Genomic DNA, 25652 nt, shown 5'->3' on the forward strand with positions numbered 1-25652 from the left:
ATGGTGGACATTTGTCATGTTTGTGACTGACAAGTGTCTTTTGGAAAACTTTCTAGAACTGGGGAACTTCCCATTTTATAAATCCCACTTCTCCAGGATAGAAGCCAGGCCGTGCTCTCTCAGACTCTCTTGTAGTCAGGCAGAGGCAATGATCTAGGTTTTAGCAACCAGAGACACCTGTACTGGACATCATTTGCAAAGTGAAAAATAGGAGAAAGAGTACATGATGTGGGTCATCCTGGGGCAAATGTGGTGCCAGAGATTTTGCTGTCTGTTCACTGATGGGAACCACAGGGCCTGGGCAGCAGCGGCCTGCAGGAGAGGTATATGGACAGAGCATGGTGTGATTCTGGGTTTTGGGTTTTTGTTTTGTTTTGTTTTGTTTTTTGCTGCATAGCCTTCGATTCTGTCTCTCTGCCCAACCGACTGGAATTTGTGAAATTCCGAATATCATTGAATAGATTCTCTTACTGACTAAATTATCCAGAATAGATTCTGTTACTTGCAATAAAGAATCAGATTGAGGGGCGCCTGGGTGGCTCAGTTGGTTGAGCGTCCGACTTCAGCTCAGTCATGATCTCACAGTTTGTGGGTTCGAGCCTCGCATCATCTTGCTCAGAGCCTGGAACCTGCTTCAGATTCTGCGTCTCCTTCTCTCTCTGCCCCTCACCCGCTCATGCTTTGTCTCACTCTGTTTCTCAAAAATAAATAAATGTAAAAAAATTTTTTTAAATGTTTAACAATAAGGGGCGCCTGGGTGGCTCAGTCGGTTGAGCGTCCGACTTCAGCTCAGGTCACAATCTCGCGGCCTGTGAGTTCGAGCCCCGCGTTGGGCTCTGGGCTGATGGCTCAGAGCCTGGAGCCTGCTTCCGATTCTGTGTCTCCCTCTCTCTCTGCCCCTCCCCCGTTCATGCTCTGTCTCTCTCTTTCCCAAAAATAAATAAACGTTAAAAAAATTAAAAAAAAATGTTTAACAATAAAAAAAGAATCAGACTGATACATTGTCCAATTAATTCTATGGGACAATTATAGAACCTATCTTGCAACTTAACTATCATTTAAAAAAATTTTTTTTGAGATACTTGAAGATTCACAGGCAGTTGTAAGGAATGACATGAGAGACCCATGTACCCTTTACTCAGTTTCCCCCAATGGTAAAATCTTGCAAAACTGTAGTACAATTTCACAACCAGACATTGATAGAATATTGATATGGCATTGATAGAATCAAGAATATTTCCTTCACCACCAAGGATACTTCGTGTTCCCTTTTTATACCCATGCCTACTTCTATCCCATCTCTACCTTTTCCTGACCACTGGCAACCACTAATTTGTTCTCCATTACTATAATTTTGGCATGTAAACTTTGTTATATAAATAGAATCGGTAAGTATGTAATTTTGAGGGATTGACTTTTTTCACTCAGGGTTTGATTCATCCAGGTATTGTTACTTTGTTCCTTTTTATTGCTGAGTAGTATTCCAGGGTATGGGTTACCATGGTTTGTTTAACTGTCTACCCACTGAAGGACATCTGAGTTGTTTCAAGTTTACTATGAATAAATCTGCTACAGACATTTGTGTACAGGTTTTATGTGAACATGACTTTTCTTTGGGACTCACGCTCGGAGTATAGTTAATGTGTAAAATAGTAGCAGCTTATTTAGTTTTTAAGAAACTTTCAACTTGTTTTCCAGAATGGCTGTACCATTTTACATCCCCATGAGCACTGGATGAGTGATCTGGTTTCTCTGTGTATGCCCTAGCACTTGGTTGCCAATATTTATTTTACCCATTCTGATACATACTAGTGGTATCTCATTAAAATTTTAATTTGCGTTTCTCTAATGGCTAATGATGTTGAACATCTTTCAAGGTGCTTATTTGCTGTCTTTATATCCATTTTGGAGAAATACCTCTTAATGTCTGCTGCCCACATTCTAAGTGGATTGTTTGTCTTTTAAATGTGGAGTTTTGAGAGGTTTTTAAAAATGTATGTTCCAGATACTAGTCTTTTGTTGGATATGTAGTTTGCAAGTATTTTTTCCCAGTCTTAGTCTGTCTTTTCATCCTCTTAACATGATTTTTCGAACAGCAAACATTTACAAAAATTCTTTTAATGTTTATTTTTGAGAGAGAGAAAGAGACAGAGACAGAGAGCAAATGGGGGAGGGGCAGAGAGCGAAGGAGACCCAGAATCTGAAGCATGCTCCAGGTTCTGAGCTGTCAGCACAGAGCCCAAAGTGGGGCTCGAATTCACAAACCCTGAGATCATGACCTGAGCCGAAGTCGGATGCCCAACTGACTGAGCCACCCAGATGCCCTGCACAGCAAAAACTATTAATTTTGATGAAGTCCAACTTGTTATTTCTTCCTTTTACAGACTGTGCTTTTGGTCCAAAGACCTGTGAAGCAGGAACAGCAGTGTCCAAGGGCAGGATATCCCAGATATCCCAGATCAAGCAAAAGCAGAAAATTTGTCCTTCCTCTACCTTTTTGTTCTATTTGGGCATGTGGCACATTTGATGGTGTTTACCCACCATGGTAAGGATGACCATTCTTGGTAAGGATGCTCTTGGGATATAATTGACATACAGCATTGTGTAAGTTTAAGGTGATGATTTACTACACATATAGAGAGAAGAGAAGGTGGCATGAAAGAATACTAAAAAATTAAGGACAAGGATCTTCCTTTTGAGACATTGTTGACATGTACACATTTCAAACTTCAGTCTTCGGGGCATTACTTTCAAGTTTTTGCCATGTTCACCACCAATCCATATTTTTTATTAATTTGCTAATTTAAAAAAAAGTTTTTATTTTTCTTTCGAGAGAGAGAGCACACATGCAGGCATACACTTATAGATGAGGGAGGAGCAGAGAGAAGGAGAAAGGGAGAGAGAGAGAATCCCAAGCAGGCTCTGCACTGTCAGCACAGAGCCTGATGTGGGACTCCAAGTCCCGAACTGCGAGATCATGACCTGAGCCAAAGTTGGAGGCTTAACCGACTGAGCCACCTAGGTGCCCCCATTAATTTGCTAATTTAATTAAACAGGCCTTATGTATTCTAGTCTTGTATCTATAAAAGAAAAAGTATATATGGAAATTGAAATATTAAAAGCATTCCATCTAGACTTGTCACTTAAAGTGTTTCAAAAACATAAGTTTTTCTTCCCAGAGGTAATCTGCAACTTTCAATATGGCTTCCTTTGAAAAAGCAATTAGAATGCCCCCAATTGACCAGTGATCTGGTTTTTCTTCCTCTGGTCAGTCTCCTCAGCATGGTCTATGACATAGAAGCTTACTCTGGGTCATCCAGGATGGGATTTATTGCTCCTTAGGAAGAAGCTTCTTCGTTGTTATCACTGAAATCAAGTGATCTGAGAGGTAAACTGTCACTGACCTACATCCTTGAGAGTGTAGATAAATGTCCCGTCCTTAATTTTGATGCTTTAAGCACTGTCCATGTTGGCTGGTTATGGACAACAATAAAGACATGATCTTCAAAACATGAAATGGATGTTTGAGAGTCTGGGGAGTAACAGCCCCCAAGGCAGTCATAACAAGATCATAGTAAAGGGTAGTTGAAAGAGTTTAGACAAAAGATTCTGCCAAGGAAGAGACTTCGAAAAATAGAAACTTAATGACTGAGGGTCTCAGTAGTCTGAGAAACTTAATGACTGAGGGTCTCAGAAGGCTTTCCTTCAGTTCTCAGCTCTGATGATCGCTGACTTTATAACTTGGGGCAAGTGTACTGCACTTCATGCATCTGTCTTCTCATCTGTAGAATGGGGAGAACAGTTCTCATCGCCCTCATAGAATTGAAGACTGAATGGAAAATATGTACATAAGCAAAGCATTTTTATTGGAGTCCCGGCACATAGGAAGTGCTCAGTAAAGATTAAGATACTATTGCTACTGTTATTACTAGTTAATATTATTCTGGTATCAAACAAAAGATCCTGGAATTCAAGTAGACCGGATGGAACAGTGAAAGAGACCAGGAGGCAGTGTCTGGCTGCCGTGCGAGCCTGTGGTTGCTAGCTGGGGCTCTCTCGGTGCTTACGGCTAATGATGATGGCTGCACTGGTGTGTGGGGCTCCGGGCCGGCGGTGGTGGCGGTGGTAATGACTCCCTGCACAGTGGGACGAGGGAGATAAAGGGGTTGTGCTTCTGAGGCAGCTCCCAGAACAGAGGCTGCAGGGCGGGCAGGGCGGACAGCACCCGTGTTGCCGCAGGTCCATGACTGACTCAGCTTCTCCAGGACAGAGAGACACTAAGTCCAGGCCTCAGTGGATGTTCGCAGTCACTGATGTAACACAGCACACCTGTGCCTTAACCAGCTCTTATCTAACCTGAATTGCCCCCATTACCATTTTCCTAGAGAAACATCATCCCAGAGGGCTCCACTGGTACAAAAGGAGTGGGAAGGGAGCTAGAAGTTCAAGGCTGAGTATCTGGGGGAAGGGGAGGTAACAGACAAGGCACAGTTGATTTGTATGCAAACAGACCGAAAACCTCTAAAATCCCGAATCATCATTTTGGTGTCAAGGTGATTCCTACAGCCACCCTTAACCAAGGTCCCACTTTCTGCCGCCGCCATCACCGTGCTCCTTGTCATCCAGAAATAAACTACGCAGCTCATCTGTGACTGTTACTTACACTCGCTGTCTCCTCCCTGACTCTATCAGTTTCCATGACTTTATTTCCTCCCATAAGATTTTTCCTTCCAAGTATTTACATTGGACCAAGCCTTCCCTCATCACCCCTGCACCACCAAAGTACCACTGTGTCTCTTGTTTTTCATCTAAGCAATCCAGATCCAGTACCACACCAGCTTTTCACAGCTACTAGGTTCATCATGTGAAACTCCTCCTCAGAAGACTTCAGTTCCTCCTTTTGAAGAGCCCTGACTTTTCTTCATGACTTTCATGATACCCCATAGTATGGCCTCCATAGGCATGTGACCTTTGTTCTTCTTCACCAACCATGGACCCGTCCTTGTCTCCATCCCAACAAAGCCACCATAGCACAGTGTCAGGAAACACTGCTGAGAGGTCTTGAGTGTGACTGTCCTATTTTACCTGGGACAGGAAGACAAGGGACAGACGTGAAATGCCTTCTCTCAGAAACGTGCTCACTGGGACCCCAGGTGAGACCTCAGTGTGGTGTGGGAAGGAGAATTTCTGGCTTGGAACGCAAGTCATTCCTACAAATATTTACAAAGCATCTCAAGTGGACATGAAAGAAAAAGGGACACTGTCCCGGCCACTAAAGATTTGCCATCACTAGGGAGGTGAAGAAGAACCTCCTATGGAAGAGAGTGCTGAATAAAAGGCATGGTAATGCCTCCTTCTTTTGTAGAAGGTATCAGACCCCAGGGCAGGGGCAAGGCAAACATTAGACTCATTTTCTAGATGATGAAACTTTCTTACCTGCCTGAGAGTTTAAATGGCTTATTTATTATCACAGGGCTAATAATTAGCTCATCTGGGTCTCCTGGTTTGTTGGATTTTCTTTGCACTGCTCTGCTCTGCCTGCAAACAGCAGGGTTATGACACCCTGAGAGCCATCGAGCATTCCCAGGAGCAGGGGGAATGGACTCCGAGCTGTGAGAGTTCCTGGGGGAAGGCGGCATTTACCTGAGAATCAAAGGATCCGGAAGATTTCAATCAGAGAAGAAAGAAGGGAAGAAAGAATATTCCATAAATAAAGAAACTCCATGAGCAAAGGCACAAAGCAGGACAAGAAGAGCCACCCAAGGGCAAAATTACTTGAGAAGTGAAGACTCCCTCCCTTTGCCTCCCCTGAGAGTCTGCGATAAAGGAGGAGGAGAGGTCTGGGTGTCTCTGGACTGATAAACAGACTCCACCCAGAGGCCAATAGCATGGGTATATGGGGACAGGAGGGTCAAGTGGCAGAAGTTCCCCTTCTCCAGTACAGAGGAACTGGGGGGGGGCGGTAGGAGGGAGGCCATTTCCTGAACCCCACTTCTCAGATTCAGCACCTAGAGCAGAACCAGGAAGGATTCTGGGAGCCAGAGAGGACTGACAGACGGCAAGTCCCCTAGAGAAAACTGTTCCCCTCTGGGGTCAGGTGCCTAGGGTGGGGGTGGATGGCCACTGTGTGTGAGTGCCCTGCCCCATGGGAGAGGAGGAAATGTGAGGCTTGGAGAGCAGAAACGGGAAAGGAAAGGGAGGTGTCAGGAGGGGGAGAAAAGTCGGGGTGCATCCAGGGGAGGGGCCGTTCTGAAGCCGGTCTAGGAACACTGCCCTGGGATGATAGCGGGCGCGTGAAGGGAAGCGTCAAAACCACCTGATAGACCTGATATAACTCTCTTTAATGCACCCCCTTCCTGACCCAGCTTCTCTCCCTTCTCTCCTCCTCAGTTCAAGAGGGTGGAGACCAGAGTGGGGAAGAACCCGGCCGGGGGGAATGAGCCGGGCATGGGGAAGGGGGCCTTTCTTAAGGCAGGAGGTAAGTGCGGTCCCTGACCTTTGCGGGGCAGACGTGTGACCTCCCTTCCAGCTCTAACATCCCACAGACTCTCACCCCTCACAGTCTGCCTGGTCCTTAGCATGTTTGTGCATCTCCCAGGGGTCCAAAACGGGTTGGGTTTAGGGAGAATGAGGAGAATCATCTCTCTATGAGGGGGCCCTGGCACTAACTTTCTCTTTCTTTCCCCTCTCTCCCTCTCTCCCCCACCCCTCTCTGCCAACCCCCTCTCTCTTGTGGCTTTCCACTTCCTAGTTCCCTGCACAGCGATCTCCAGTATCTCAAGTAGAGTGGCCACAGGAACGCCACATAACGGCGGGGTTCATGGTCCGGCGGGTGCTAGCGGCTGGCCTGCTTTTCAGTCTGCTCCTTGGTTCTTCTGTGCTTTTGGTCTACATCTTCCGGAGCTGTGGCCCTAGTGAGCACGATCCTGGAATCCCCCAACCGAGCCAGCCCTCCTCATCAGGGCCTCTGTGGCTTTGTGCCCACTGACTCGTTCACCTCCCCTCCTGCCTCACCCTCTCGCCCTCTCCCTCCCAATCTGGCCCCGCTGGGCTCAGTCAGGCCCTGTCCTTCTCCTGGGGGGCCCTTCCCTTTTCCCCACCAGGCTGTCCTTTGCCCAGCACCTCGGGGGACCCCTGGCCCTTTCTCTCTCCCTCTCCCAGCTCTGAGCTCCCCCCGCCCCCACCACCTGGCAGGGCCCTGCAGGACGCCCGAGTGTCATGATCTTCAGGCTCGTTACCTGGCCTCTGGGAACACCAGTGTGGCCCCCTGCACCGACTTCTTCAGCTTTGCCTGTGGAGACGCCCAAGGCACCAAGAGCTCTTTTCAGGCTCTTGCAGAGGAGAACAAGAGGAGACTTCGGAAAATACTGGGTGAGGCTCACTGGGTGGAAGCGTCTCTGCAAGTGGGTGGCTCTGAGCCTAGAACTATCTTGCTGTCCCAAACCTGTGTGGTTTGTGGCACAGCTGCTGGTTTGCTGCTCCGTCTCAGTACCTCCTCCCTTCTCCTCTCTGTTCCTGTCTTCATCTTTCCTTTGCCACTTGCCCATGACTACTGTCCTCTCTTCAAGCTCCCCACATTTCACCGATCTGCCCCTTCTCTGTTGCTGCGCCTAAATCTTCCATTTCTCTCCTGAGCCTGGGACCTCCCATGCCAATGGCACTCAGCACCTGCTGCACTAAAGTCCAGGTGTGTCGGTTGCCCCCAGCCCCGCGTGCCTGCTATCGCTGGGGTCACTGTTAGCCTTTCCCTGCAGTCACTTCCCCACTGCCTCCCTCAGACGCTGGTGTGCAAGCTCTAGGGGAAGAAGTGGGGTGCTGGGGCTGGCTGGGAGGACGTGGCCATGCAGCGAGAAGGGGAGGCATCTGGCTGTGTGCCAGGGAATGGATCCAGCCACAGAGGGCTTGCCAGAAGAGGAGAGGGCCAACCTAAAGCCCTGGGGGCGCAGAAGTCGCCTGTAGGCAGTGACTGTGGAGAAGACTGAAGAATTGAGTTCATCTCTGAGGGAGCAACCGAGGCCATCTGGGAGGTTGGAAGTGGGCCCCAGGAAGTTGGAGGATGGTGTGAGGGTGTGAGGAAAGGGAACAAGAACAGGTATGATAGGCACACATTTCCAGTGTAAGGGAGCCCAGGACATGTGATGGGATTCACTGGAATTTGGGAGGAGTGAATGTGTCCCTCTGCCCTCTTTTTGATGGACAAAAGAACTGCAGGCAAGCATTCTCTGGAGGGGCCATGCTTCCAGTTAAGGCCAAGATATGAAAAGAAAATGTATGTTTAGGATAAAAACTGTTGCTCACTACAGAGTGAAAGGTATGGTGACTGAGTGGGTGGGAGGTGCCACAGGGTAGGTGATTGCAATGCACAGGCATGAGGGTTACTGCCGTGTGTGTGTGTGTGTGTGTGTGTGTGTGTGTGTGTTTCCTGGGTCACCAGCCAGGGTCTGGACCTTGTTTCTTCTTGCTAAACCTGTCTGGATGAGTTTTCCTGTCTCCGGTCCCCCAAAGTTCTCTGGTTTGCCAAATGTTTCTAATTTCTTTACTCATCTCCGTCCTGCCTTCCATTTGGACCCATAGGTGTTGCTAGGTGTTCCCATCTCTTCCTTTTCTCCTGTGTCTTGTCCTCCCCATTTCTCTTTCGTGTCTCCTTTGTTCCCCTCTGTCTTCCTCCCTGCCCTCACTCTCCCATCGAGCTGACCCAGCCCTCCCACCTTCTGACCTGTCCTTAACCCCGTATTTCCCCCCTTCTTTCCATTTTCCTGGGAGTCTTCCCCTTCTGTCCCACCTTCCCTGCTTGGCTTTTCTCCTCTAATTCTCCTATGCTTCCTTTCTAGAAAAGCCAGGTTCCCGGCACCTGGGCACTGGGGAGGACAAAGCTTTCCAGTTCTACAGCTCCTGTGTGGACACAGGTGCCATCGAAGCCGAAGGGGCTGCCCCCCTCAGACAAGTCATTGAGGAGGTGAGACCCAGGGCAGTAAGGTTTCTAGATACATAACACGTGGGACCCATGCATGCTCAGGGCTGCCCTTCCCCCCCCTTTTTTTTTAGAAAGGGAGGGGGGTGTCTCTTTCCTAGGCATCTCCAAGTTCCAGGAGGGAGATAGAAATGGCAGTACCCTCTGGAAGCATGAGGACCCTGGGAGAGGGCAGAGAAAGAAGGATAGAGATGGAGCCAGCCCTGGAGGGCTCCAAGCACCCAGAGTGGCAGTCAGGAAGTAGCAGCTGGCTCAGGAAGGGGAGGGGTGGGCGGGACAGGTCTCCCAGGCCATCCCCCACTGCTGAGCCCTGTCTCTCTGCTTCCCAGCTTGGAGGCTGGCGAATCTCCGGTAATTGGACTTCCTTAGACTTTAACCGAACCCTGAGCCTTCTGATGAGTCAGTATGGTTATTTCCCATTCTTCAGAGCCTACCTGCGACCTCATCCTACCCTTCCACACACGCCAGTCATTCAGGTGAGGGGCGCACCAGCACACAGCAGGACCGGGCCTGCCTCGACTTCTAGCCTAGCATCTCCTAGAGGAACGTTGCGGGCTGGACAGATAGGACAAATGGGCAACATAGATAAGATATTTATCTTGAGGGAAAATTATCAATGTGACAGTCAGGGATACTAGGTGAGATCAGAGAAGGGAGCAGGAGAGCCAGTCCTGTGAAGATTGAACTAGTTCCTATCTTCCTGACTGCTTATCTGGATCACCCCCCCCAACAGCCTTTTAATTAGCCCCCTCATCTCCAGTATTGTCCTCCTCTTATCTACTCTTGAGTTTTGCTGGAGGGACCTTTCTAAACCAAGAGCTAATTATGCTATTGTCTCTGTCTAAATGCCTCCAGTGGCTTCGCCAGGTCCAGGTCATCAGGATCTAGCTCTTAACCCCCCAGTCTCCAGTTTTATCTCCTGCCACATCCCTTGTCCCCCTTAAACCTCAAGCCATGCTCTGTCACTTCTAGCTTCAAGAATTTTCCTCAGTGCTTTTCATCCACGTTTCTCTTTGCTTGCAACACTACTCCCCAACGCTATTCCCACACTCAGCCTGGAAAACTCTTACATGTCTTTCAAATTTGGGGTTTGATTATTATCTCTTCCAGGAATTCTTCACTGACACCCTAGATATGTGTTAGGTAGACCCCTCTGTCCTCCCAGCTTCCCAAGCTCTCATCACTGAAGACCGTGTTAAAGACTGTGAGCCCCTTAAGAACAGGACCATACCTTACTCACCTCTGTTCCTCAGGACCTAGCACAGGGCCAGGCATCTAGAGGCCCATGGAAGATGTTTGTTGAGCAAGTAAATAAATAAAAATGTTGAAGGCATCGGTATTGTTGTAGATAATGCAATGCCATCTATTTGGCCCCTGCCCTCAAAAATTCCACAAAATTATATGGGGATGAATATACAAGAAAAGGTGTTAATCAGTATGAGACACTCTAAAATTCAGCTCTAAAGGGTATGTTCAGGAGCTTCTGATGTGGTATTTAGGGAGTACCTAAGATCTGAAATAGTTAAGGAATGGCTCAGAGAGGGGAGAACGTGAGCTGAGCCTTGAAACATGGTGAATCACGCAGGTGAAGGTGAAGTTAAGGGCATGAAAAGGACTTCGGGAAAGTCCTGAGCTAAGGCTGGGATGGTATGACTCTTCTGTGGGGTCAATGAGAAGGCTGGTTTATTGAACAGAGGCTTTGGGGTAGGGGTGAGGTGCAGTGGGAGATAAGAGAAGAGTAAGGCTGAAGACATGAGGTTGGGCCTGATTATTCCTGGCCTAAGAAGTCAGATGGAGGTGATTGCTTCTGACTTTGGGGGAAAAAATATGGCTATGCATTGAGTGTAAGCAGAAGGAGCGATTTTGTAGGTCAACCTGGAGTGATTGAGGAATCTAGGTGAGCAATTTGGAGCAGTTTAAGATGATTGTGGTAGAACTTGAAAGGAAAGGCCAGGAATGAAGATTTAGGCAGCTTCATCTCAGTGGTAATGGTCCGTGGTGCTTCTAAAGGACTAGGCAACTGGTTGAATGTAAATGCAGAAAATGGAAAAGTTGGAAAATTAGTTTTCCACAGTTTTGATGTGGTGTGAGTAGGAAGAGGGCAGTTACCATCAACTGGAGACTGGATGGACTCTGAGGATGGACTTCAGAGGGAGTACCCCACCAAGGGGCCTGGGGGGAGGGAGGGGGTATGAGACCAGCATGGCTGTGCCACAGAGGACAAGGGAGGAGTGATTCAGCAGGGAAGGATCATCATGGATTCCAGAGATTTCTGATCTCAGAAAATAAATGGTAATACCATTGAGAACCTTCTAGAAGAGAGTATTGAAAACATTTTGGAAATGGACAGATTGTACAGCGTTTAAGAGGAAGGCAAGAAAGTTGGAGCAAGAAAGGGTCATGGATGACTTTTAGTTCTTCAAAGTGTGGACATAAAATGTGACAAAGGAGCCAAGCGAAAGATTTTTGAAGATGGGGAAAGTATACAGTCCGAGGAGCGGGCGGGATATTGAAGTTGGAGTAGAAAAAGGCATAGTTTGGGAGCAAAGATCAGAACAGAATCAAGGACATGCCAGGACTAAGGTGGGGCAGGCAGGTGAGGTAAGTGAGCCACTCACCTATGTACAAAATCAAAGAGGCTACCAAAAACAGTAACCAAAATAAATATTTTTAAAAATTAAAAAAAAAAAAGGTTAGAGAGGGAGGGAGCCAAAACATAAGAGACTCCTAAAAACTGAGAACAAACTGAGGGTTTATGGGGGGTGGGAGGGAGGGGTGGGTGGGTGATGGGTATTGAGGAGGGCACCTGTTGGGATGAGCACTGGGTGTTGTATGGAAACCAATTTGACAATAAATTTCATAATAAAAAAATTTTTTAAAGCCAATGCAAAAACCTGTGATGATCAAAAAATATCAAATTTTTGCTAATTGTGGATTTTTTGGAAAAGAGGTCCTTTCCCCATAAAATGGACCAAAATTTTATTGCAGACTTAAAAAAAATCTATAATTTTTCTTCAAAATGGATAAAAGATACAGTCTAGATTTTCAGAAAAAAAATCTGTGATGAACAAAGTTTTGCTATTTTAGTCAGCATGGATTTTAGCTTTGATTTTTATTTGAAAAATTTCGGTTAAGACATTGATCTTCATTACTGTTTTCAGTACCTCTTAAATTTTGCACCTGAGATGGTTTCCCCCTCCCTTAACCCTGGACTTGGACCCAGCACAGGGGCTGGCCCCCTTCAGGACACGGATTAGTGGGCTTCTCCCTTGACAAGCACCCCAAAAGTGGTCCTCACATTTTCCATGTCTGTATAATATAAAGAGTATCCTTTCCCCCCTTGCCCCCGACCCCAATCCCTCCCTCTTTTGCTGTCTTCTCTCACACCTTCTCTGTGTCCTGAAGCTGTCTCCTGTAGCACCTTCCCCATCCTCCCACACCTGTCCTCTCCTCCCTCCACGCTCCCTACTTCTCTCCAGTATCTCTTGTGTCCAGATAGACCAGCCAGAGTTTGATCTTCCCCTCAAGCAAGAGCAGGAACAGAAGATCTATGCTCAGGTAAGATGCCTCCATGGACAAAGGTCAGACCCTGACCTCTGATGCTCGGAGAAAGGCTGGGGCCTCTGGTGGCTGTGACTGATGTTGCCCCTCCCCCAGATTGTGCGGGAATACCTGGCTTATCTGAGTCGGCTGGGAGCCTTGCTAGGAGGAGACCCAGACAAGGTGCAACAACATGCCTTCCTGTCCATCTCCATTACCTCACAGCTGTTTCAGTTTCTGAAGCCCCTGGAGCAGCAGCAGGCACAGGAGAAGCTCTTTCAGCTGGTCACTATTGACCAACTGCAGGTGCCTTGAACCAGGGACTGGAGGAGGATGGGCAGGAGGGTTTCTCTCCTAAACTTTCTGGATCTCCTGAAATCCTTTCTCCTCATTCCTTAATTCCTTTCCATCCCTAACTTTCCCAGGCCCATCCCTTTCCCCAACCATCCCCTTCCCCACCCCCTCTCAAACCCTGAGGGAGAGGACCCCCCTCTCCTGCCTCCTCTCCTCCTTTTCTGTCCCCCTCAGTCTTGTGTCCCTCCTCTAAGGAAATGGCCCCTGCCATCGACTGGTTGTCCTGCTTGCAAGCGACATTCACGCCAATGTCCCTGAGACCCTCCCAGCTCCTCGTAGTCCATGACCTGGAGTATTTGAAAAACATGTCTCAGCTGGTGGAAGAGCAGCTGTTGAAATACAGGTTTGCCTCAGGTGGGACTGGGGGAGTATGAGGGCGATGAAGAGTCCGAGGACCTGGAGGCCTCAGGGACAAAGGAGATTGTGGAAACTGCATGCTGGTAAGGTCTTCCCAGGAAGATGGAAGGGATCCACGGGTATGTGAGGGCAGAGAAGTGTTGGGGTGAATGGCCCAAGAGAAAATGGAGGCAACAGGAAGCATGGGAGGCTTGAGGGGCACAGGGAAGGGAAAATACACATGAAATGAGGCATTCATGTGCCCAGCACCTGGGTTTGCTGGGAGTAGAACCCAGTCTTTGAAGAGCCTCTAAGCTATAGGAGATGCTGGAAGGCCAGTCACTAGGGACAGCTCAGGCATGCATATCTTGTCAGCAGCTAGGAGGTAGGGGTAGGAGGTGCAGGCCCATGGGGCCAGTGGATGGAGGAGGTGAAGGCTGGGGGTTCTCTTGGGGGAGGGCTGGGGGAGAGGCCATTTCTCAGCCGTGAGAGGATCCAGAGACCCTTGCATGTGAGACTCTGTTGGGCTGTCTGCCATCCCCAGTAACTACATGGCCACTTCCTGAAGACAGGGGCTTCCTTCCAGGGACTTGGGCTCAGGGCCCTTCTTCATAGTACCTCAGTGGCGGCAGCATCTAGAGATTCTTTTTAAGGAAGTGAAGGACCATTCTTGTGGGTGTGAGCAGGTTTATATAAAGCTATAAATCAGACCTGGTGAGAGTTGACAGCAGGGCAGAGGAAGGTCTCAGGTCCCAGCTTTGCTGTGCTTAGAAGATACATCTTAAGGTGAGCTGAGATTTCTTGGTTGGGGAAGTAGCTGAATCTGTTTTGTTACATTTTTTAAGTCTAGTCTTCATCTAGCCCAGACGCTTCACTCCCTGCAATTTGAGAAGTCACTTCTGCATCTAGTTCCTTCTATGACCATTTTCCAACTCACACCAAGAAAAGCTCTTCTTGACTTGTTCAAAGGTCAAGCCACTATTTTCTATAGATACAGAAGAGAAGGGGCTTCCTTCAGGAATATCCAGGTGACTACACAAGGGCAGGCTGTTCTTGAGGCACCTCGAGAGCCCTGAGTGTATGTGTGGGTCTCTTTTCCCTCCACAGAGACTTTCTGCAGAGCCACATGATCTTGGGGCTGGTGGGGACCCTCTCTCCAGCCCTGGACAGTAAGTTCCAGGAGGCACGCAGATCACTGATCCAGAAACTGCGGGAGCTGACCCAACGACCACCCATGGTGAGGAGAGAAGGGAGGAATTTTCCCAGATTGGGGGCTATTGGAGCATCTGTCATTTTGAGGGATAATTGTTGGTGTATCTCTCCCATGGAGAGGGCATGGGGGCAGATGCCATTCAATGTCTGGATTTTCCATAGAAGCAGACAGGCTGTGCATACAGTGGTTATGTTGAGAACTGAGATGCCAGGTACCAGAACTTTTGGCATACATCTGGCTACTTTTACAGCCTTTTGCTGAATATTAAAGTTTAAATATAAAACTTTAAAATTATCAGCAATTGCTTTTCCTTTCAATGACCTTTAAACTATTTGCCTAGTTAGTTATCCAGAACTCTGTGATTTAAGGACGTGGACTTAAAGCTTGGGATTTGTTGGGATGCAAGACATGACCAGCAAGTGGCCTCTCCTCTGTTTAGGTGCTTCCAGTGTTTGATGTTCAAGGGTGCTTCCCAAAGAGTTCATCTCTGACATCCAGTGGGATCTGTGGGGTCATAGCATGGGCTTCACAGTGCAGAGCCTGATATATCTGAGGTGGTAGTTCTGTGCCAAACACACTAACCAAAGTCTCTTGTGTTGCATAAGATGTGGAGACACTCCTTTACCAAGAACTTTGAAATCCTAGGTCGGACACATCCAGATGCAAGTGAAGGTATCTAGAACGTTAGATATGCTCCAACCTGAGTACTAACCTCAGTGTAGTCTTGAAAAGCACGGTTTTTTTTTCCTTCATAATTTGTGGACCATTTCTGTGTCTTGGAGAAACTCACTGCTTTGACAACTTGAAATACCCTTGGAATTCAAAGAGGGTAAATGGGTGCACAGGGACTGGCATGTAGTTATTAAGTATCGGGAGTGAGACACTTTTCTTTTTTTTTAATAGGTTCCTTTTCAAATTAAATTAAATCAAATTTTTTAATGATTTAAAATTTTATTTATTTATTTTGAGAGAGATAAAGAGAGAACATGAGGAGGGGAGGGGCAGAGAGTGAGGGAGGGAGGAAGGGAGAGAGAAACCCAAGCAAGCTCTGCACTGCCAGCACAGAGCCTGACACAGGGCTTGAACTCATGAACCATGAGATCATGACCTGAGCCAAAACCAAGAATGGGAAACTTAACCGACCCAGGCACCCCAAAGTTCTTTTTTTAATGTTTATTTATTTGGGGGGGGGAGGGACAAAGAGAGAGGGAGAGTGAGAATTCCAAGCAGGCTCCTTGCTGTCAGTGAAGAGCCTGACATGGGGCTTGAACTCACTGGGGCTCGAACTCACGACCCATGAGATCATGACCAGAGACAAAATCCAGAGTCAGATGCTTAACCGACTAAGCCATCCAGACGCTCCAGGAGTGAGACATTTTTCTAAACCCTTTAGATAGATATGAACTGAATTAATCCTCAGAAGAATCCTGTGAGGCAGGCACATCATTTTATTCCTGTTTTATGACAGGGAAATTGAGGCACAAAAGCTAAGGAACTTGCTCAAGGTATTACACCTAGTAAGTTGGTAGATCTAGGATTTGAATTCTGGCAGTCTGGCTCCAGGGTCTGTGTGCTTAATCCTTTGGCTAAGAAACAAACAAACAAACAAACAAAACAACAGTAAAACACTCCTTTTTGGGACTTTTCTCAGGTTGGTAAGTGCCCAAGAAGCTTCTGCCCAGCCTTTCTCTTGACACGGATGAGGCTGACAGGGCTCCAGCTCCTCTTAGTTAACATTGCTACAAAATCCCTGTCAACAAATAGCTTCCTGTCAATCCCAGAACCATGGTCTGATGGCACTTCTTGAAGGACGTAAATGGGCCAATATTGAAATCACATTTAAAGGACAAGAAAGTCTTATAAATTGCTGAAGCCACCATCTTTTGTATACTTCTATACATCTGTTATATCTATTGTGTCCATCCTCATTATACCCATTAGGATTTATAGTTGTCCTTGGGCTTGAAAATTGAGTCAAGTTCTACCAACAAATAGAATAACAGCTGATATGAGGGTTACTGTGTATCAGGCACTGCATGGAACACTTAACGTGGATGATTTTATTTAATTCTCCAGAAACACTCCGAGGTCCTCAGAAAGGGCAAGTGACTTTCCTCAGACCACACAGCTCATAAGTGAAGGAACAGGTTTCAAAACAGATCAGTCCTGCTCATCAGGACATGTTGTTAATCACATACTATGCAGGATTGAGGAATGAGTGGGTAGGAAAACAGAAAATGAGTTTGATAATTCTTTCTACAAAGGTCAAGATAGTAAATACTTTTGGTTTTGTGGCCCATTACAGTCTGTGTTGCAACCACCCAGCCCTGTCCTTGTAGCACAACAGCAGCTGCACGTGGAGTGAATGAATGGGTGTAGCTGCGTTCCCCAAAGACTCTGGCTTACACAACAAATGCTCAGAGTTCCCAAGAGGGACACATGAGGGAGGTTTTGAATGGCAGTGGTGGATCTCCATGCAGGAGGTGGGACAGAGGCAGTTGCCTAGAGAGTTTAAAGGGTTTTCTGGTGGGGTGCCTGGGTGGCTCAGTCAGTTGAGTGTCTGACTTTGGCCCAGGTCTTGATCTTGTGGTTCGTGGGTTTGAGCCCTGAGTTGGGTTCTGAGCTATCAGCTCAGACCACCACATGAACAAAAGACAGAGGTCCCTGCCCTCAGACACTTATGCACTGATGAAGGAAGAAAGACAATAAACTAAGTGAATAAAATATATTAGGGCATGATTAGTGTTATGGAGAAACACTCCAGAGACATGGCGTGCTAGGTGGGGAGTGCGTACGAGTGGGTCAGGCAAGCTCATGCGGACTTGGAGTCATTAATCACTAATGTTTCTTTATGGTTCAGCCAGTTATGAAGCCACACAAATTACACTATCTTCCAACACAGAGTTCTCCATCTAATTCACAAGGACTCAATTTGCGGTTTTACTAAAAGCCTCCATGAAACCAGTGCTAACACAGTGAGGGAGTACATTAAGATTTACAGAATGATTTTGATGTGTTGCTTCACCTGATCTCCTGAGCGGTGCTGCCAGGGAGGTAGAACAGGTAGTACTCTCATGGTGACAGTTCGAGTAGCTGAAGTGCAGGGGTTTAAGTTAATAACCCACATTTGGTAAATGCTTAATTCTCTGTTCAGAGGTAGTATTTGGTAGCTCCTTGAGGATGAATCTGGCCAATACATGTGTTTTCTTGGCCTTAAAGCTTTTTACAAACTTTTAGTTAATCACCAGAAGTCAAAAATTAGGAGATGGTGTGTTGATAGTCACATTTCCAGCATTTGTGTGTGTGTGTGTGTGTGTGTGTGTGTGTGTGTGTGTGTGTGGTACATGGGAAGCTTGAGCAGCACCAGACTAGGCTTCTCCAGGGGTCACAAGTGACTGGGGCTGAGTGGTGCAGCTCTCTTCAGCCCGGCTGTGCTGTACCCGTTGCCCTGGCCCCTCCATGCCCCATGGGCCTGATGCTGGCTGCTTCTCAGTTACATCACCACATGGCCCCTACCTGAGTTCATGACTCTGGCTCTCTTAGCTTATCCTGGTTTGATGAAGCTTTGAACCAAAAAAATTGTTATTATTTTGGCATTATTTGTCCTCAGTGATCCCCAGAAATCCCTTAGTAGTTACATACTATTTTCCAAATATTCAAAAATGATCAGTCCAATGACTCATTCTAGAATTTCCTTTAGAAATTAGCATTAAGGATTCCTGGCTGGCCTGTAATCTCCAAAATCTCTTTCCCTCTATGGCAACTTAAGAACATTTTTGTTTCCTCCAGACGTCTGGAATTTTTTCTGATTTCTGTTATTTCTTAAAGTGTTCTTACTTATGGTTCTAAGCTTATATCTGCAACTTTTCTTTTGTTCCCTAAAATTAATCTACTGGGTGTCAATATCTTGGATCTGAAGTATTTCTTTCATTTTTTTATATTATGGCAATGATTGTTCCCTATATTTCTCTTTGTCTCATATATTTTTAATACATATGGTATGCTGTGTCATTCCATGTCTTGAGAGACAGCGTGGATACTCATAACCCCCAGTAGATGAATATTTAACCTGTCAACCTCCATCCCTGAGACCGACATTTATTTAGAGATTCTGGAAGTCATTTTCCTGCTCATGGGAGATGTGACCCAGCACAACAGTGATGAAAATAATCTCAGAGTTTCACAGGAGTTAGCAATGGGTAGTCTGAGGTGGCATCTGTGTTCTCCAGGAACCAGGTCAGAGTCTGCTATGGCCCAAGCTATGAGCACAGGCATGGAAGAGGCAAAAGCTTTTGGAGAAATGGGTGGGCATTAGCAGAAGGGATCAGGAAACAGCTCAAGAACCAGGAGGTGTGAAAAGGGCAGGCAGATCACACTACCAAGCTGAAGGTTGATGCATTTGCTGCTGCTCCAGCGGTAGAGCCTACCTCCCACACCAACAGCCTGGTGAAAGGCAGTCTCCAATCCAAGCCCTTTGTCAGGAGGGCTGTGGGAGATGGACAGACACTGAAGGTGGCCCGCAGATCCTGCCCTTGACCCAGTCATGGCCATCAGATCCATGTTTCCTTTCACTTCATCTTTGCTTTTCACAGTTGTGTTTTAGAACTGCCACTAATACACAATAGAAAGCATCTGACTCCTTATCCTCACAAGAGGAGAAGTCCTTAACAGACCTCACAATGAGGGGACAAGAACAAAAAATGTGGGCAACCAGGTCTGGAGCAGCCTCCAAAATGGTAAATGTCCTAACAGGCAGAGGCCCAGGAGTGACAACAATACTGTGACAACAATACTGGTCTTCCATTTCTGTTTCCTCTCTTGTGGGAAGCCCCACAAACTCTCTCTCTAATTTTGGCACCAGAAAGCATGGTAGCAGCCTAACCATCTTCCCTGTGAGGAGATCTGTGAAGAGTAAATAAGTTACAGGAATGGAGTCTTGTGACTTCATCCCACTTAACCCAAACTGGCATGTTAGCTGTGTTTTCAAAGTCCCAGCTCAGCTCTCCCCCAGGCTGGTGCTCTCACCCTAAGCCCCTTGGGCATGTTTCTCTGTTTGTCTTGTGTCATCTCTGGGCCCCCTTCATGGTCAGCTCCTCAAAGCCATCCAAGCCCACTACAAACATCCCCCCCCCTCCCTCCACCAAGCATCTCTCTCTTATGTTGCTTATTTTTTCTGTCCCTGTGCTAAAAACACCCCAGTTGCCCAAGACTCTACTGAGTTTTTGTCTAACCATCTTTCTGCCTTTGAAGTTGATAATGTCCCTCATCTCATACTATTTTCCCTGATTTCATCCAAAGTTTCTTAGCTCTCTGAATTCATGTTTAGTCTTTTCTTTTGTCCCCTTCTCCTACCAAAGAGTATGGGGTCTAAAACCCATTTTCACTCTGACCGTTTTCTTCTTTATAAGACAAGGTCCTATCATATGATCCACGGTAACCATTTGGAGAGGCAGGGAGAGGGGCAGAAAAGAAGAGAAGAATTACCTTCTCCAGTTTCCATTTTAGATAAAGAAACATGGAAGCGTGGCTGCCTTGGCTGGGCTACCAGTGTGGTGCATGTGGCGGGTGGGGATGGAGTGGCCAACAGACCTTCTATGGTAAGAGGTTTGGTATGTAGTCCTCTCCTATCCAGGAGCCTTTCTGTTCTCCAGAATACCACCTCAGAGAGGACTTGCGTTCAATTCAATAGTCAATAAATAAGGATGATTTGCCCAATCCAGGCTCACGAGACTAATCCTGGAAGACATAAACCCCTTTTTACCAAGCAGCAATAGCCCACGTGTATCACCAAAAGGGAAAATGAAGTAAAGTGGGACAAACCCAGAAAGACCAGGAAAGAGAGTATCCTCTGGGGGTCAAGATCTAGACAAGATTGACCTGGAGAGATGGATGAGAAAGAACCCTTGACAGGAGCCATTCATTCGAGTTTTATCTCTGCAGCCCACCAGCCCTCGATGGATGAAGTGCGTAGAGGAGACAGGAACCTTCTTCGAGCCTACCCTGGCAGCCTTGTTTATTCATGAGGTCTTCAGTCCGAAAACCCAAAGTGCTGTATGTGAGGGCTCTTCCCCAGCCCAAGTCTCTCTACCCCTTCCCACCCAACCATTCTGTCCTAGTTCTATTCACTGTGCCCTTCTTGATGGTCTGCATGGTTGGGGGTGGCGGAGGGTGGGGGTGTCAGCCCGTCACAGAGAGAAAGAGTGAACTATGAGAGGGATGCCAAAGGAGGCTAGGCCATGCTGTGTCCCTAGGGTTTGCCTAGTTTTGCTATGAGACACAAGTGTATACAACATGCACGAATTTGGGTAAGTTTCCCAACTTCCCTGCTCTTATGCTTCTTCAACCACAAAATGAGAAAATTGAACTCCGTGGCCTCTATGGCTACTCCCTGTTTATCTATGATTTTTTACCAACACAGGAAATGGTATGAGAATGGAATGATATCATCTTAAGAAGTGCAAGTAAATGAGTACTGAGTAGTCTTTGCGTGCCTACTATGTGGCTAACACTTTTGTTAGCACTTGGCATGAACGACTTTAATTGCTAGTATTATCCTAACGTTAGAGAAGAGAGAACTGAAGCACACAGAGGTTAGATAACTTGTCCAAGGTCACACAACTACCAAAAAGTAGAGTCAGGATTTGAATTCAGGCTTCAAATATTGTCATCCATTTTCCTCTATCAAGAAAGGATACAAACAAGATGGTAGATGGCTGGGAAAGCAGTAACTATACAGTCAGTTGTGAAGCTGGGAAAACTTCAGCTTGTTGGAAAGCTGAAGAGCCCAGAAAGATGGAGAGAGGAAATGCATGCCTTAATAAAAAGAGTGTGGGGACAAGGGTTCTCAAGAACAGAGAAGGGAATGATGGTCCTCTTCCTTTGTTTTCTGAGTGGATTGTTGGCCAAGGGTAAGGACAGCATCTCCCTCCCCTGGCAGGCTGAGATCTCCCCACAGAAAGGAACTGTCTCCCCTATCGACCCTCAGGACTGACCAGCTCCCACCTTCCCTTTATGTTCTTGGTACCTCCTTTCTGTCTCCACAGATCTCTGTGCCCTGGATTTCCAGTCACCTAGTAAATATTACTTTCTGCTTTCTCTTTGGAGTTCTTCCCCCTTCTCTGGTAGCTCCCTGGGGCCAAGGCCCTTCCTAGAGGCCCAGGGGGCAGGAACCCAGACCAAGGCTGACCCTGATCCTGTGTCTCTATCCGGGCCCCTACACAGGCCATGGAACTATTCACTGCAATCAAGGACACCCTCATCACTCGCCTCAGGAGGGTTCCCTGGATGGATGAGAAGACCCGGAAAGAGGCCCAGGATAGGGTAAGTCCAGGAGTGAGACACAGAAGTAAGGGTGGAATTGAGTTTTGGGCCCAGAGATCACAGTGACAGAAAGACAATGCAAAGGCACAAGAACACATGGCAATGTAAACACCAGTATGCCATATACACATCCTGGTGACAATATAAAAGGTGGGACTGGGGCAGTGAACACAAGAAATTCCCTTCGATAGACTTGGGGTAGCTAGGTTTCTTCTACCTTTTGTGTCTCTCCTCAGGTCACCCAACTGCAGGTGAAGATGGGGGGCCCAGAATGGGCCCTGAAGCCATCACTGGCCAGGGAGGAATACAACGATGTGGGTCCCTGCCCTTGCCAGCTCCTCATTAGTCCTCAGCTTCTCCTCACCTTCTGACTCGCCCAAATGGCAGGCAATCTGTTTGCCCTGGGCTATCCTAACTGACCCCTTCCTTGCCCTGGTGTTGGCTGGGTTTTATGGGTGAATATCCACACTGTGGGTCTTGCCAGCAAAAGAAAGGAACCTTTTCAGGTCACAATAAGTGTGTGTGCACACATGCACGCATACATTCTTGGGACTTGCCCGAGTGTGTTTATCTGTGCGCTGATTCATGTGAAGCCTGTCTGCGTCGATGTGGTGTCATTGTGCTGCTTTCTACTGTACTGCGGATGTCTATGTTGGGGCTTACTGTCTGTGTTCAGATGTACCCATCGGCATATATCAGTGTGCATCCGTATTTGTCTCTGTGTATCCGAGTCACCTCCTGCCTCCTCCCAGATACAGCTTGGACCCAGCTACCTGCAGTCCTTCCTGAGCTGTGTCCGATCTCTCCGAGCTAGAATTGTCCAGAACTTCTTGCAGTCTTTCCCCCAGCACAGGTATAGGAGCAAGGGAGACATAGACACTGCATCCCAGAAATGCCTATTCAAGATTAGCAGGAAACAAAGCTGGGGGCCTGAGGGAAAAGGAACAGTGACAGTAGTTGGGAGGGTGGGGCCTCCTATATGTCTGGTGGGCAGGGCCATACGTGACAGAGCTGGTGTTCATACGTGCTCTTCCCATAGGTGGCAGGTGTCCACCTGGGGGGTCAGTGCTTACTATTCAATATCTGACCATGTGGTGGTCTTCCCAGCCGGACTCCTCCAACCTCCATTCTTCCACCCTGGCTACCCCAGGTAGGGGCCGTTCTATGAGGGTGGGCAGGGGATTTCCCAAGGGCGATGGACAGACATTATGATGTATAGGATTCATGGTTGGCGAACTGGGGTCAAAAACTTTGAAGGACTCTCGGAGTAAGATAAACCTTTGTTTTCCCAGAGCCGTGAACTTTGGCGCTGCTGGCAGCATTATGGCCCATGAGCTGCTGCACATCTTCTCCCAGCTGTGTGGGTAACAGTGGGCCATTGGGAGGTGGGACCATTGGGAATCCAGGTGAAGGCCCTAAACGAGGCCAAAGGAAGAGAAAGGGAGGGCTCCAGGTGGCACAGTTAAGAATCTTTAGCAATGCTTTGGGGGGCTAGCCCAGTCTGTGGTACCCCCTGGTCCTCATCCTTACTCCATATCTCACCATTCCTTTCCCTTGCCCCATTTTCAACAGTACTCCCTGGGGGCTGCCCAGCCTGTGACACCCATGCCCGACAGGGGGCGCTGCTTTGCCTGAAACGCCACTACCAATCCATTCCGTTACCCAGCGGACTCTCCTTCAATGGCTCTTGGACACTACTGGAGAATGCCGCCGACATCGGGGGGCTGGCCATTGCACTGCAGGTAACTCCAATCCCAAGGGCCAGGATCTATTGAGAGTCATTCTGTCTTCACAGGTTTTTCCTTCTACCATCCCTTGTGCAAACATAGCTGTAAAGCCTCCTGCCCTTCACACCCTCACTGAGCAGATGGCAGTCTGGGAATCCCCCTCTGACCCCACAGATCCCTCTTTTCTAGGTTATCTATAGATCTCACAAGTACATTTTTTTTTCCTGGCTCAGACCAGTGTGTCTGTGGAACTTGGGCAAAAGGGCCATGAACTGGTTTTCGGCATTGTGGGTGGGGCATCAGACTTCTAAGTGGCCATGGGTCTAGAGTCTAAGGGTTACTTGCCATCCCACCCCCATATCCAGGCGTACAGCAGGAGGCTGTTAGGGTACTACGGAGAGACTATCCTGCCCAACCTGGACCTCAGCCCTCTACAGCTCTTCTTCCGAAGCTATGCCCAGGTAGGCAGCGGCCACCTCCCTCCGCAGCTCGCTCCATGTCAGATAAGTACCTTATTGGCAATGTTTGAAGAGGGGTGCCTCCCTGAAACACCTTCCCCCAAACAGCCCCAACCCTCTGCCACAGATGTCCCCGCTGTCATCTTTTCATACATGCTCCTTGGGACCATCTTTTCATATTTCTATAAATTCTTCTACCAAACTCATCACCCTCTTCAAAAACAGAAAAAAATTCTACTGCCAAATCCCTCTCTGAGATGAGCCCAACTTTTTCTTCTTTCATTTCTCCTAAAAAACGAACCTTCGACAGACTGTCTATAGACCATATTCCTTGTTGGAGACCTCACCCCTCCAGGTCCTCACATGAGTACCACATGCTCCCTCAACAGACACTGTCCCCAGTTCCTCAGTATACTTAAAGACCCCTCAGGGCGCTTGGGTGGTTCAGTCAGTTGAGTGACTCTTGATTTCAGCTCTGGTCATGATCCCAGGGTCATGAGATTGAGACCCAGCACAGAGCCTGCTTAAGATTCTCTCTCTCTCGGGGCGCCTGGGTGGCACAGTCGGTTAAGCATCCGACTTCAGCCAGGTCACGATCTCGCGGTCCGTGAGTTCGAGCCCCGCGTCGGGCTCTGGGCTGATGGCTCGGAGCCTGGAGCCTGTTTCCGATTCTGTGTCTCCCTCTCTCTCTGCCCCTCCCCCGTTCATGCTCTGTCTCTCTCTGTCCCAAAAATAAATAAAACGTTGAAAAAAAATTAAAAAAAAAAAGATTCTCTCTCTCTCTCTCTCTCTCTCTCTCTCTCTCTCTCTCTCTCCCCCTCATCCTCTCTAAAAAATAAAAATAAAAAAGACTCCCTCACGGAGTTTTTACAATAAACTCCACCTCCCCACCTTTCAGTCACTTACGAATGATCTGATTACACAGCCCATGCCCTCCCTCACACACATCCTACCAGATAAATGACCTACAGGGGCATCTAGGTACCTCAGTTGGTTAAGCATCAGACTTCAGCTTAGGTCATGATCTTGCAGTTTGTGAGTTCGAGCCCCATATCGGGTTCTGCACTAGACAGTGTGGAGCCTGCTTGGGATTCTCTCTCTCCATCTCTCTCTCTGCCCCTGTCACGTTCTTTCTCTCTCTCTATCAAAATAAATAAATAAACTTATAAAACAATAAATTACATACAAATGTGTGGCCCTATCTCTGCTCTCATCTCTGTCTGCTGTCCCTAGTCACTACACTGGCACCAGGTCTGCCTCGTCCTCCTGACCCTGATGGACCCTACTATTCTGCTCTTCTCCTTACCCTGCGTGGACCTCTCTTTCTCCACAGGTGATGTGTAGGGAGCCCAGCACCTGGGAACCCCAGGATCCTCACAGCCCTCCCATGCTTCGAGTACATGGGCCCCTCAGCAACACGCAAGCCTTTGCCAGACACTTCCACTGTCCGCGTGGTGCCCTCATGAACCCCTCCAAACGCTGCCAGCTCTGGTAACCTGGCTACCACAGAGACTCCAACTTAGATGTAACAACACCTCCCTGCCCCATCCATGGAATCAGACGCTATCTCCTTTCCCTTTCCCTTCCAAAAATAAAAGCTGGCACTTGGCTTCTGACTGTCCATTAATGACTCTTTCCTAATATGTTCTATGCCTAGAAGTCAGAGAAGATAAGAGGAGAAAATGCCAAGAGAATTCTGTAGACACAAGAAAAGCGAAGAAACCAATGGGTCT

The 25652-nt window shown here is 47.6% G+C and overlaps 1 protein-coding gene across 13 annotated transcripts; it reads left to right on the forward strand.

Moving 5' to 3' along the window:
- The first annotated feature begins 3954 nt into the window (after positions 1 to 3954).
- On the forward strand, positions 3955 to 25540 carry KEL (Kell metallo-endopeptidase (Kell blood group)). Of its 13 annotated transcripts, XM_040471726.1 has the most exons (19): positions 6258 to 6478; positions 6752 to 6914; positions 7195 to 7371; positions 8832 to 8956; positions 9301 to 9322; positions 9399 to 9447; positions 12451 to 12529; positions 12629 to 12817; positions 13060 to 13208; positions 14309 to 14438; positions 20355 to 20465; positions 21636 to 21734; positions 21971 to 22048; positions 22487 to 22587; positions 22774 to 22884; positions 23027 to 23094; positions 23307 to 23476; positions 23827 to 23922; positions 25253 to 25540. In XM_040471726.1, the coding sequence occupies exons 1-19, from the start codon at positions 6344 to 6346 to the stop codon at positions 25412 to 25414; spliced, it is 2214 nt and encodes a 737-aa protein (XP_040327660.1). In that variant the 5' UTR covers positions 6258 to 6343; the 3' UTR covers positions 25415 to 25540. The 13 variants fall into 13 exon arrangements, with proteins under 13 accessions (XP_040327665.1, XP_040327655.1, XP_040327660.1 ...); XM_040471721.1 differs by having other exon boundaries at positions 6255 to 6478; positions 9301 to 9447; positions 12377 to 12529; XM_040471724.1 differs by having other exon boundaries at positions 6259 to 6478; positions 9301 to 9447; positions 12377 to 12529; positions 12737 to 12817.
- The last annotated feature ends 112 nt before the right edge of the window (positions 25541 to 25652 follow it).

The sequence above is a fragment of the Herpailurus yagouaroundi genome, unplaced genomic scaffold (assembly GCF_014898765.1).
Source record: "Herpailurus yagouaroundi ecotype Mexico unplaced genomic scaffold, PumYag 100, whole genome shotgun sequence".
Lineage (NCBI taxonomy): Eukaryota > Metazoa > Chordata > Mammalia > Carnivora > Felidae > Herpailurus > Herpailurus yagouaroundi.